The sequence below is a fragment of the Palaemon carinicauda genome, chromosome 26, assembly GCF_036898095.1.
Source record: "Palaemon carinicauda isolate YSFRI2023 chromosome 26, ASM3689809v2, whole genome shotgun sequence".
NCBI lineage: Eukaryota > Metazoa > Arthropoda > Malacostraca > Decapoda > Palaemonidae > Palaemon > Palaemon carinicauda.
Window position 1 is genome coordinate 99540667 of NC_090750.1, and position 12369 is coordinate 99553035.

The 12369-nt window shown below is 34.2% G+C and overlaps 1 protein-coding gene across 1 annotated transcript in view; it reads left to right on the plus strand.

Annotated features, from left to right (window-relative positions):
• The window catches only part of LOC137620344 (discoidin domain-containing receptor 2-like), a 386470-nt gene that overhangs the window by 180560 nt on the left and 193541 nt on the right, over positions 1-12369 (plus strand). The window contains exon 3 of the mRNA XM_068350578.1: positions 248-479. Coding sequence (XP_068206679.1) covers positions 248-479 — 232 coding nt within the window. The remainder of the gene's footprint in view (positions 1-247; positions 480-12369) is intronic.

A 12369-nucleotide genomic window follows, 5' to 3' on the forward strand; every position in this document is an offset into this window, starting at 1 on the left:
TTGTTTTTATAGGAAATATTTATTTTAATGTTGTTACTAAAAATATTCTATTTTTCTTTATTTCCTTTCCTCACTGGGGTATTTTCCCTGTTAGGGCCCCTGGGCTTATAGCATCCTGCTTTTCCAACTAGGATTGTAGCTTAGCATTTAATAATAATAATAATAATAATAATAATAATAATAATAATAATAATAATAATAATACTCCTTGTTTCAATATTCAAATCTTTATTTCTTCTTTTTGCAGAGTTCGCACCGATAGGGAAGGTGGAGCCTGGTGCCCTAAGGGTCAAGTCAATGAAACTTCCAAGGAATATTTGGAGGTGGACCTCGGAGGAGTGCACGTGGTAACCGAGACAGGTACTCAAGGACGTTTCGGCAACGGCCTTGGCCTCGAGTACACCGAGTCCTACAACATAGAGTATTGGAGACCCGGTTTGTCGGACTTTGTGAGATATACGGATGGCTATGGCAATCAGGTAAGAGTAGGTTTCATTCTGATCATTCTGGATTATTGGAAACGTCTTACCCAAGATTTCTCTATTTATTGGAAAATCCTTTAAATACAGGGAACTTAACTTAGTATTACATCAGTAGTAACTGTTTGCATTTCCTTTGAAATGTTTTAATGAAAACTTCTTAGCCTTATTCTAGTGTCTCAGCCCTTTATTTGGAGGAAAGGCTCATTCTCAGTCTTTCTTGGTTCAATTCGCAATGTGTCACCTAATGACCTGGGATGCTACAATTATAATCTCTGACTGAAACATTAAGCAGATTTTAATAAGCTTCCTCCTAATTACGTGGACTTGATTGAAAAAGTCTTATTGCAAAAGAATTCCTAAGGGAAGGTTATGATCTAATTCATCATGATTTTGAATGAATAGGTTAAACTCCGACCTTTCTTAGTGTGAATGAGAATGTCTTACCATCTTCTATATTATTATTATTATTATTATTATTATTTTTATTATTGCTATTATTATTATTATTATTATTATTATTATTATTATTATTATTATTATTATTGCTATTATCTTTATTATTATTATTATTATTATTATTATTGTTGCTATTATCTTTATTATTATTATTATTATTATTATTATTATTACGTACTTACTAAGCTACAACCCAAGTTGGAAAAGCAGGATGCTTTATAGCCTCCAGGGGCTCAAACAGGGAAAATAGCCCAGTAAGGAAAAGAAACAAGGAAAAATGAAATATTTTAAGAACAGTAACAAGATTGAGTTAAGTATCTCCTATATAAACTATAAAAAATTTAACAAAACAAGAAGAAAAACAAGAGAGAAAAGTGTGCCGGAGTGTATCCTCAAGCAAGAGAACTCTAACCCAAGACAGTGGTAGACCATGGTACAGAGGCTATGACACTACCCAACACAAGAGAACAAGGGTTTGATTTTGGAGTGTCCATCTCCTAGAAGAGCTTTTTACCATAGCTAAAGAGTCTCTCCTACCCTTGTCAAAGTGGCCACTGAACAATTACAATGCAGTAGTTAACCCCTTGCCCTTGGGTGAAGAAAAATTGTTTGGTAATATCAGTGTTGTCAGGTGTATGAGGACTGAGGAGAATATGCAAAGAATAGGCCAGAGTATTCATTGTATGTGTAGTGAAAGGGAAAATGAACCGTAACCAGTCAAAGGACCCAATAACTCTCTAGCGGTAGTATGTTAATATGGAGTGTTTATTCAGAAATCATTGTTGGATTTTATTTGAATATCGTACAGTGCAATATAACTCATAAAGAGTTTATTGTAGGTATAATGGAAAATATTAGTCCAACTTATCAATACAGCAATTATTGACATTTAATTGATCTAATATTCGTTTTGGGGAAATAATGCATTAATTAAAAGGTCTGGGGGCGCACATTTTGTACGAATAAAGGTTCAGTTTAAATATGAGTATTTGCTGCACTATCCGACTGTTAGGATCAAACTTGTTAATTGAGTAAAAAGGGTTTTGACCGGATGTTTTTTTTATATATATATATCATAACGCAGTAATTAGAGCTCATGAAATTTTAGATGTGTCTCAACAACTACTAACTAGAAAACTTGTCATCCTTCCATGATACAAGAATATCTAAAACATAGCGGTAGCTGTTCATCATTCTTGTAGAGCATTTGCTTGGAAAGAATATGATAGCATGAGTATTAAATGATATGGAATATGCCATATTTTCTTAGATTTTATAATTTTTTTAATTTCGACTCTGATTATATGTAGTTCATTTGAATATTTTTTTTTTTTTTCATACTTCAAGTTGAATAAATTATGCTTTACTAGCGGAATCCGTGTAAATTACACGAAGTGATATTTTCAATACAAATTATCTTGTTCCTAACCTATACATGTTTGAATAAAATGTCCCGAGATTAATCTTATAATCTAGGTTATGAAAATTAATAGAACTCAATTTTTTGTCTAATATTTAATAAAAGAGTCAGGTGCTAAAGACAAAATTGGGAAAACTATATAAGATGTGCTTTGGTTAAATAATCAAAGTCTAATGTGAATTTGTAAGAGTATACCATGAAATTATTTCCGTTTTCTTTAAAGCGTGAATTTGTAAGAGTATACCATGAAATTATTTCCGTTTTCTTTAAAGCGTGAATTTGTAGGAGTATACTATGAAATTATTACCGTTTTCTTTAAAGCGTGACACACTACACAAATAACACACACACTATTGTATTAATATATAGATATTGAAGATGCAGTAAAGCTGACTTGCAACAAACGATTCCTTTTGTATAAGCAAAAACCTTTTGTTCTCCGTTTAGAGAAGGAAGAACAAGAAATTCTAAAGTTCTCTGAATACCTCGGAGGATCTTTGTGATGTTATTATATTGGAGAAATTACCTGCGAACACAGATTTACGTAAATTATTATTATTATTATTATTATTATTATTGTTGTTGTTGTTATTATTTTATTATTATTATTATTATTATTGTTGTTGTTGTTATTATTTTATTATTATTATTATTATTATTATTATTTTATTATTTCATTATTATTATTTTTATCATTATTATTATCATTATTATTATTGGTGTTGTTGTTGTTGTTATTATTATTTTATTATTATTATTATAACTATAATTATTATTATTATTATTATTATTATTATTATTATTATTATTATCATTATCATTATCATTATTATGTTAACATGCAAGATAATAATCTGAATCTCCATATGTGAAAAAAGAGAAAAGAAACAAAGATAAAAGTTAAATTAACTTGTACAAACATATACTGGTATTTAAGTTTGATAAAAACCAAGGCAACTTTGCATGGTGCTTTGAAGCAGCATAAATTTTTTTTTTTTAGACCAAGACAATCGTCATCAATCAGTTTTACGATGTACATTATGTACTGAATTATAAGTGATATTTTTCTTTTTATTTCATCTATTTTAGAATTTAGATATATGTATGAGAAACTAATTCTCTCGTAGTATTTGAAATCCAAAACTAAACTCAAATCCTTAGAGTTTGTACTTGCTTGAGGATACACTGGTACACTATTCTATCTTATTTCTCTTCCTTTTGTTTTGTTAAAGTTTGTATGGTTTATATAGGAAATATTTATTTCAATGTTACTCTTTTTAAAACTGTCTATTTTCCTTTTTTCCTTTCCTCACTAGGCTATTCCCGCTGTTGGAGCCTCTGGGCTTAAAGCTTCCTGCTTTTTCAACTTGGGTTGTAGCTTAGCTAATAATAATAATAATAATAATAATAATAATAATAATAATAATAATAATAATAATAATACAAACAGAGATTGCTTTTGACCACAGAATGGATCTTTGTTTTAAGAGTTAGCCGAATGTTTACTTGAATAATCAATCCGTATATATTCAACATAAACATAATTTTATATAACAAATGTCGACACACAAGGAAGACGAAACATGCCCAGTAGTTTTTAACAGCAATCAAAAGGAAGTGATATAATGAAAAAGGAAAAAGTCGGAGACAAAATCCTTTTTTAACGTTAAATCATTCTCGTGCAAATCTTTGACAGACTGCAAGTATCAAGTTCCGCATGAATTCATTTGTACATAAAAGGATCCCCGTTGTGGGGATTCATCTTAAAAGCATTCTTTTGAAGAGACTTAACAGGATATTCATTCATTTTCTGCAGGGAATTTGGGAAGGAGTAGTTTGTAACAAAAGGTGGTGTGCTTCTCGTCGAAGCCCTTCTCTCTTTTTAATGTGTAGAAAGTATAAATATTGAGCAATGTTTATAAGGGTCTGCCTAAGTACTATTGTTTGATGGCTGGGTAATCTGGGCAATTGTGTAAATATTGTTTGCAAAGGTCCTTTGTTTGTCATCCGGATAAGAGGATTTTGCCCAGACGCGTATACAATGCGTTGCTTTCCATTATAGGCTATGCTATGAAATCCGAGAGAGAGAGAGAGAGAGAGAGAGAGAGAGAGAGAGAGAGAGAGAGAGAGAGAGCTTAAGCGGGGTCGAAGTATGAGATATTTAGAATTTGCAAGTAATGTAATCTTTATTGCTCTCCCAGGCACTTTGGCATTTATACCAATGTTCTTGCAGCATGGATGCATTGTTCTAGGCCTTATATTGTACTCGCAGCTTCATGTTATATGACTTCTCCGTAAGTGGATTATCAAGGGCTACCTGGCTGTATGCGCAAAGCCTTAAGCCAGAATACACTTTTCTCGGCTTCCTTACCATACCTCCTACATTCTGGCAGTATATTCCAATCCTATGAGCAGAATGCACTTTTCTTGGTCATTATAGTATGACATATACCCTCTGGCAGAACGTGATATTTGTGGCAGCTTTTTGGCATTCTTTTTTTACAGGTGTGCCCAACTCATGACTAGCGGACCAAATGTGGCCCTTAAGGTCACAATATTTTTCAATGTAAGTTACCATAATTGATGTAACTAAGTAAAATGGAACTAAACTTTTAAGATGAACCTATATGTTGTATTTCTCGTAAACCAGGATGACCAGAAAAATAAGTTGCAATCTTCAGTCTTGCTAATAAGTAATAACCAAATCTTTGATGGCCCCCTTGACCATATCCAAAGAGAATAATTGGCCCTCTAGAGTGTGACATTCCTGTGACCAACAGAATACATCGATCTTGCATCTTGTTGGCAAATTGCATCACTGGCAGCATATTTGAAGCCTTGTGGCAGCATATTCAAGGCCTTTTGTTAATATGTCCCAGTCCTGATTGGCGGAATGGACTGTTCTTGCCAAGTTTTTGCTGTTTGCGAGGCCGTCTGGCATACTATCCCAGGCAAAATGATTTCGTCTTGGACTTTTTTTTTTTTTGGCATGGTTCAGCCCTTCTGTTTTTCTCCCAGGCCTTCTCAGAGAATGTGGAATGGACTGTTTTTGTTAAGTTTTTGTTGTTTGCGAGGCCGTCTGACATAATAACCCAGGAAGAATTAGTTCGTCTTGGACTTTTTTTTAGCATGTTTCAACCCTTCTGTTTTCCTCCCAGGCCTTCTCAGAGAATGTGTCGTCCTTGGCTCTTTTTAGCGTCTCTAAGACCTTCTGGTTGTTTCCCAAGTCTTCTGAACAAATAAGGTAATTTTTCTTCATATTACAGGTCTTCTGGGATAGTGCATAGTCCTCTACTATTTTTTTTTCTATTTAGGTAGTATATCCTAGACCTCATGTCTATAAATCCCAGACCCTCTGCGTTATTCTGGTTCGGAAGTATTTTGCGTTGTTCTTGAAATTTTTCAAATGTTCCAGACTCTTTGACCGAATGCATTATGATTTTTTGTCATATTGAAAGTTTTCTCGCTGTAATCCCTCTCGCAACATGTTTTCTGCAATTTTTATTTTGCAATGAGTCTGCCACATAATCGTAGTAATTTTTAACACACATTACTTTGCAAAAGCTTTACTGCTGTAAGTCTTAACTGAAGTTCAGTTGGAGGTCTTTAGCTAAAATATTATGGCTTGCATAAATCATGGAGCGAGCGGATTCAATGATAGTGCAATGAGCTTATGTATTAAAATACTGCTATAGTTCGTAGATCTAGCAATTCATTCACTTACGGTAATACGTTCATAAGCGTATTTTATGGATTTTGTTGTTTTCAGCTGTGTATATTTCATTTGTATGTTTGGTGTTTGCATTTTTATATGGTAATTGAATTTGCTATAACTTTGTAATCCTATTAGTAGCCTCTTGTCACACTACTTCATGAGTGGGTTTTTTTTTTTTTTTTTGTTTTTGTTTTTTTTTTGTTTTTTTTTTTTGTTTTTTTCCCGAATAATACTGATAGTGGCACTGCGTTATGAAACAGCCTAAGTTCTCATATAATGCCGTTCACAAATGCCCTCCCCTATAGCCTATTCGATCTAAGACCAAATAACTATATTCGCGTAACGGATGGGAAAACAACTAATGACTGTGGTGTAATGATTCGGCTTTTTATTCCGGTATTAGAGATAAAATCAAATTTATGAATAATTACGATAACCAGCATTAAAGAATCCATGTGTAAATTGTTTGTTTTTTCAAAGGATAAGCTGATTATCATTCGTCATTACCACATTTCGTTGATGATCTCATCCTCTTTGTAAATAAAAATTACAAAAATAAATCTTTTTTTCCCCGAAATGGTAAAGGGGACTTAGAAACGATATCCTTTGATATTAATTTGAAGAATAGCTCCCAATTTTGTAAAAACTCTCATTAATGCATTTTTTTTTTCAGTTGAAAGATAACACAACGTACATATGTTTTTTTTCTCTCTCTCTCTCTCTCTCTCTCTCTCTCTCTCTCTCTCTCTCTCTCTCTCTCAGTTTTATAAAATTTCTATCGTAGTTTTCCCAGTTATAGAAAACAATCCTGTAAGCTTACATTTATAATCATATCGTAACTAATATGGAAACGTAAATTGACTCACATCCGCAAGCAATAATCATTAACATGTAATTATGGAATCGAGCATACATTAAGTACGGCAAAGCAGCAAACGAGCAAGAATGGTGTACGTGTTCAAGTACTGCAGAGCAACAAGCAAGCAAGAATGGTGTACGTGTTCATTCTAACAAAGCCATGAACAGGAGTCCAATACTGGTCATTTTGTAGTAAGAGACAAACGCGAATCATACACTCGCACATTCATCTACAATCACCAACATGAAATAAGTATAGGCGAATTTGTACTCAACTCCATCCAAGAAGTTTGTACGCAGACTTAGAAAACGACAGGTGAGAATCAGTACCAACAAATGAAACTCAAAGTGAATAAACATACAAATACAAGTCTCAATGACAACCAAAATTTATACGCTTTTAATTGATAACGTAAATTATTTATTTGAATGATTTAGGAACGGTTTTATCATTTTTTTAATCGGATTTAGTTATAATTGACTTAATTTGATAGCATTACTAATTGATTTATTCTATTTGTTGTGTGTCTGAGCACTCGCGCATGTGTTTGTGTACGTCGTAAAACGAGTACCTATTATCAATAGAATACGCTATTTTTAAACAAATCTTACACTTGGTTAGAAAATAGTCTATGAAAGATCTTTGATGAAATACCATGAAGAATAAAATTCATATTATCTAATACAATATTAAATTTGATGATATTTAAAATATTGCAACTTATATTTCTATTCATAAAGCCAAAAAATATGACTTTTATTTAAGCTAAAAGTTTGTAGTTTACTCGAAGATAACTTAAGCTTTTGCGATCATTGAAGTTTCAATGGAATATTTATTTGGCAATTAGGGTTCATACTTTTTGAACGAAAGAGAAATGAGAAGATAATTGTCACCGAAGACACCGAAAGTAATGTAAAACTTAACACTTTGACAACAGGTACAAGAAATCGATGCTTTGTTAAGGAATAGTATATAACTCCGGAAGACAGAAATGGCGGTTATGGTGTGTAAAAAAGAGAAAAATGGTGGAACACAGGTACTAGAGTCAGCTAAAAGAAACTCGAAGGTATTTCAGGACTGCAAAGTAAGGCATGCATAGGGTGAAGAGGAAGGGAAAAATGATTCAAGTCGGAAAGGAGAATGGTAGAACAATTAGATGGAAGGCTAGGAATAAGGTAAGGAGGAAAATACATCTTAGGTTTCCAACTTGAGGAAGAAATTAAGAGGAGATGGAGAGATTATTTTGAACAACTATTAAATATTGAAAATGATAGAGTGGAGCTGGGAGAAGCACAAAGGGTGGAGGGGCCATCTGCGTTTCAAATTGAAATGGTCAAGATACTAGCTGCAGAGGAAAAAGAATGGATGCTAGATTTATTAACAACAATATGGGAAGAGGGAAAATTGCCTAAATAGTATGGGAGAAGAGTCTAATGGTATTTATATTTAAGCAGAAAGGTGATGTCCAGGATTGTGGTACTATATAGGAATTAAGCTAACAGAGCATTTCTTGAAAGTTTTTAGAGGGTTCTAGATGAGAGCTTGAGGGATTGTAAAGATTGAGAAAGAGCAGTATGGATTCAAAAGGGGAGGGGAACTTTTGATGCCATCTTTGTAGTAAGACGGCTACAAGAAAAGAGGCTAGGTGGAAGCTAGAAGCTTTTCTGTGCTTTTGTATATCTAGGGAAGACTTATGATGGAATACTAAGAGAAGTGATGTTTTATTGCTTGAGGGAGAGTCCGGAAGAAGTTGGTTACAATGGTAGAGATGATGTATTAAAGACCAAGAATTAAAGTAATAACAGCTGTTGGGGAAACAGAAACGTTTGAGTCTGCATTAAGACTGTTTTTATTTGTGGTAGTCATGGATGTGTTGAGTGACGAAATCAGAAATAAGAGAGTTGTGAGAGTTGCTATATGCAGATGATTTGGTGTTTACCGCTGAAAGTAATGAAGAATTACAGAGAAGTGTTGTAGAGTGGCAAGAGACCTGGGAGAGGGGTGGATAGAGAATGAATATGGATAAAACTGAAGCTATGGAGAACAATTCGGAAAGCAGGGACAGATAGCTATACATGAAAGTAGAGTCTCGGTTAAAAAACAGGTGGAAATATTCAGGTACTTAGGGTCCACTATAAGTCAAGAAAGAGGATGTGAAACTGAAGTTGAGAATAGAATAAAAGCAACTTGCGGTATGTGAAGGGAAGTAACGGGAGGGGTATGTGATAAGAAAATGCCAATCAAGCTAAAAGTCAAGATCTATAGCACAATGATAAGACCAGTGTTAATGTATGGATCGGAAACGTAGGCTCTTAAGATAAAAACTGATGGCAAAGCTTAAGTGAACAAAGATGAGAATGCTGAGGTAGGTTATGGGAATATCATTGCTTGAAAGATTGCAAATTGATGAAAAAAAAAAAGAACATTCATAGTGAAGATTACGGATATGATAAGAGTGTCACGACTCAGATGGTGTGGGCACGTGGTGAGAATGAATGATGGGGAGGTTAGTGAGGAGGGCTTGGTAGGAACCTGTCATGGTGAGAAGAGGAAGGCAGAGAATTAGATGACTAGATAAGGTGAAGGATGATGATGTGGAGAGAAGAGAAATTGAGGAGGGTGCCTTTGATAGAACGAATTGGAGAGGGCACATCAAGCAACCGACCCCTTAATATAGGAATGGCGGTGGAAAGAATAAGATATACCTTCTAGTTACAAGCTCAGTTACTTACGAATTAGAATGTCTCTCTCTCTCTCTCTCTCTCTCTCTCTCTCTCTCTCTCTCTCTCTCTCTCTCTCTCTCTCTCTCTCGTTTACCAGTTAAGTTGGTTGTATTTTACAACATTCCATACATAAAAGCAATCAATTCTAAAGTTTTGCTGTTTTTTTTTTTTTTTTTTTTTTTTTTTTAGCAGCCCTCTATAATTTTCCCCATTCCATTTTAATAATGTGTACCAGTCTATTGGCAATTTCCTTGTCGTTAGTCGAGCTTTTACCAGTATCCCTCCAATCTCTCTTACTCTCTTATTCTAGACTAGCATTATGTAAAAGTCACGCCTATTGGGAGGTATCTTTTGTTCAGTCTAACTGGCATGATAAAGCTTCCATCTGGGGGTTGGTTGGCGGACTGCTCTGGTGTCACCAAGGAGGTTAGCCTAGTTAACCTCTTTGGGTATTACGATTGGTGGTCATGGATGTCTGTGTTGGGTTAAAGGTCTCATACCAATTCTTTTGACCTGTCGTCTGTCGTAATCACGAAAAATTATAAATAGATACCTCTCGTGGTGGGTGGCGGTTCATATTTCTTTAATCGAAGCGAAATGATAAGGTTTATTTTGGTGGTGAGGATTTTTTTTTTTTTTTTTTTTTGCGCATAAGATTGTCCTATACCTGCATCAATTAAAAATGTAAAAATTAGATTTTAATTGGCTTTTCACCGTACTTTGATAATTACTTTTCCTTGTCACTAAATGTTAGAAGCTAGCAGATTAAACTTGCTAAGATATTTATTAACAAATAATTTTTTTTCAGAATGATATATAAATAAGGTTACACAGATTTTGAAGCTAGTAATAAATTATACGGGAAAATGTATGAACAGTAGAAACCTGGTCATCAAACCCGAATGTTTTAAATTCATCAGAGGATCTAGAAACTTGTCCATCCACAAAATTACAACCATTCATTTAAGGCAAAGTGCCACTTTATTCCTATGATCAATTCCAAATGAAATTGCTGATTGAATTTTGTTCCTATGAAGGATTAAAAGGCTACCGAAAATTACGACAGTTGTTTGAGTGAAACACAGTGGGAAGGATTTAAAATTTGATAATTTAGGGGGAGACAGAGAGAGATTGCATGACGCTTAAATGAGTAAGAATTATTGTTTTTTAGAGCTAAATAGAGAGAGAGAGAGAGAGAGAGAGAGAGAGAGAGAGAGAGAGAGAGAGAGAGAGAGAGAGAGAGAGAATTACAAGGATTTTGGATAACTCAAAGACTTTTTGGTCAAACCGTGGAGACTCCATTTGCTCTTTGGTTGAGACATTTAGTTTATAGAGTTCGTATGATCTTGGCTAACTTATTCTTGAACTCGTTTACCGTGTTACTGTTTTCTACATCTGCTGCAAGTCTATTCCAAGTGTTTGCTATATTGCATGTAAAGAAATTGCCACATTCAGTGGTGTTGTATTATTTCTATTCCCGTTTGTATCCGTTACCTCTGGACTGATTTGTGCTAAGCTGGAATAGATTGTTGTTATCTACATTTATTATTCCTTAAAAATTTTGAATGCCTCTATTAACTGTCCCCGTAGTCGTCGAATACGTTGATCAGATATATCCATATTGCCTACATGTTGGAACTAGTTTGGTGGCTCTAACTTGTACTGCTTCCAGTCTAACTATATTCTTCTGAATACTTGGAGACCAGAATTGGACTCCGTATTCTAGATGGGGTCTTACTAGTGATGTGTACAGCTGCAGTACAGTGTCTTTATTTCTGTATTTGAATTGTCTCTTTATGTAACTTATTTGTTTTTGTGCTTTTTTCAGCTTTAAGCTCTTTTTGATGAACTTCAAATTTTTGCTAATAACAATACCAAGATCTTCTTCCTGGTCCACACTTTCTCTTTCATTACCCAGCAGTGAATAATCTGATTGTGGGTTACTATAACCTATGTGCATGACTTTACATTTCCCACAGTTGAAAGGAATTTACCATTTTCTGGACCATTCTCCTAGCTTCATTAGATCCTCTCTTAAGGCTTGTATGTATGTATCTTCAGCAAATTTGGCTATTCTATTAGTTAATTCTAAATCTATGTCGTCTATGCAGATCAGAAATAGCAATGGGCCAATGACGGATCCTTTGGGTACTCCACTTGTAACAGGTGCCCACTCTGGAGCTTCTCCATTGATTACAACTCTTTTTTTTTTTTTTTTCTGTTTGTTAGCCAACCTTCAATACATTCACCTAGCTCGCAAATGATGGCTATTGCTCTAATTTTGACCATTGATTTTCTATGAGGAATTTTGTCAAAAACCTTTTGAAAGTCTATGTATATGATTTCTATTGCCCTGGTTTTATCAGAAATGCTATACATGTGGAAAAATTCCAACAGACTGGTCACACATGATCTCTTTTGTCTAAAACCATGTTGGCTATCTATCAGAAGATTTTTTTCTCTATATGTTTTACTATTAAATCTACTGTAATTGATTCAAAAATTTTGCAAGGCACTGAAGTCAGACACACAGGTCTGTAGTTACCAGGTTCTTCTTTTGGTCCCTTCTTGTAGAGTGGAGGAACATTGCCTATTTCTTTATCCTTCTGGTGCCATTCTTTCGTTGGCTGTTTTTCGGAACATTTTGTAAAAGTGTGGGGTTATCTCTTCTACTTCTATAATCTCTCATGGATGAATATCATCTGGACCAGGTG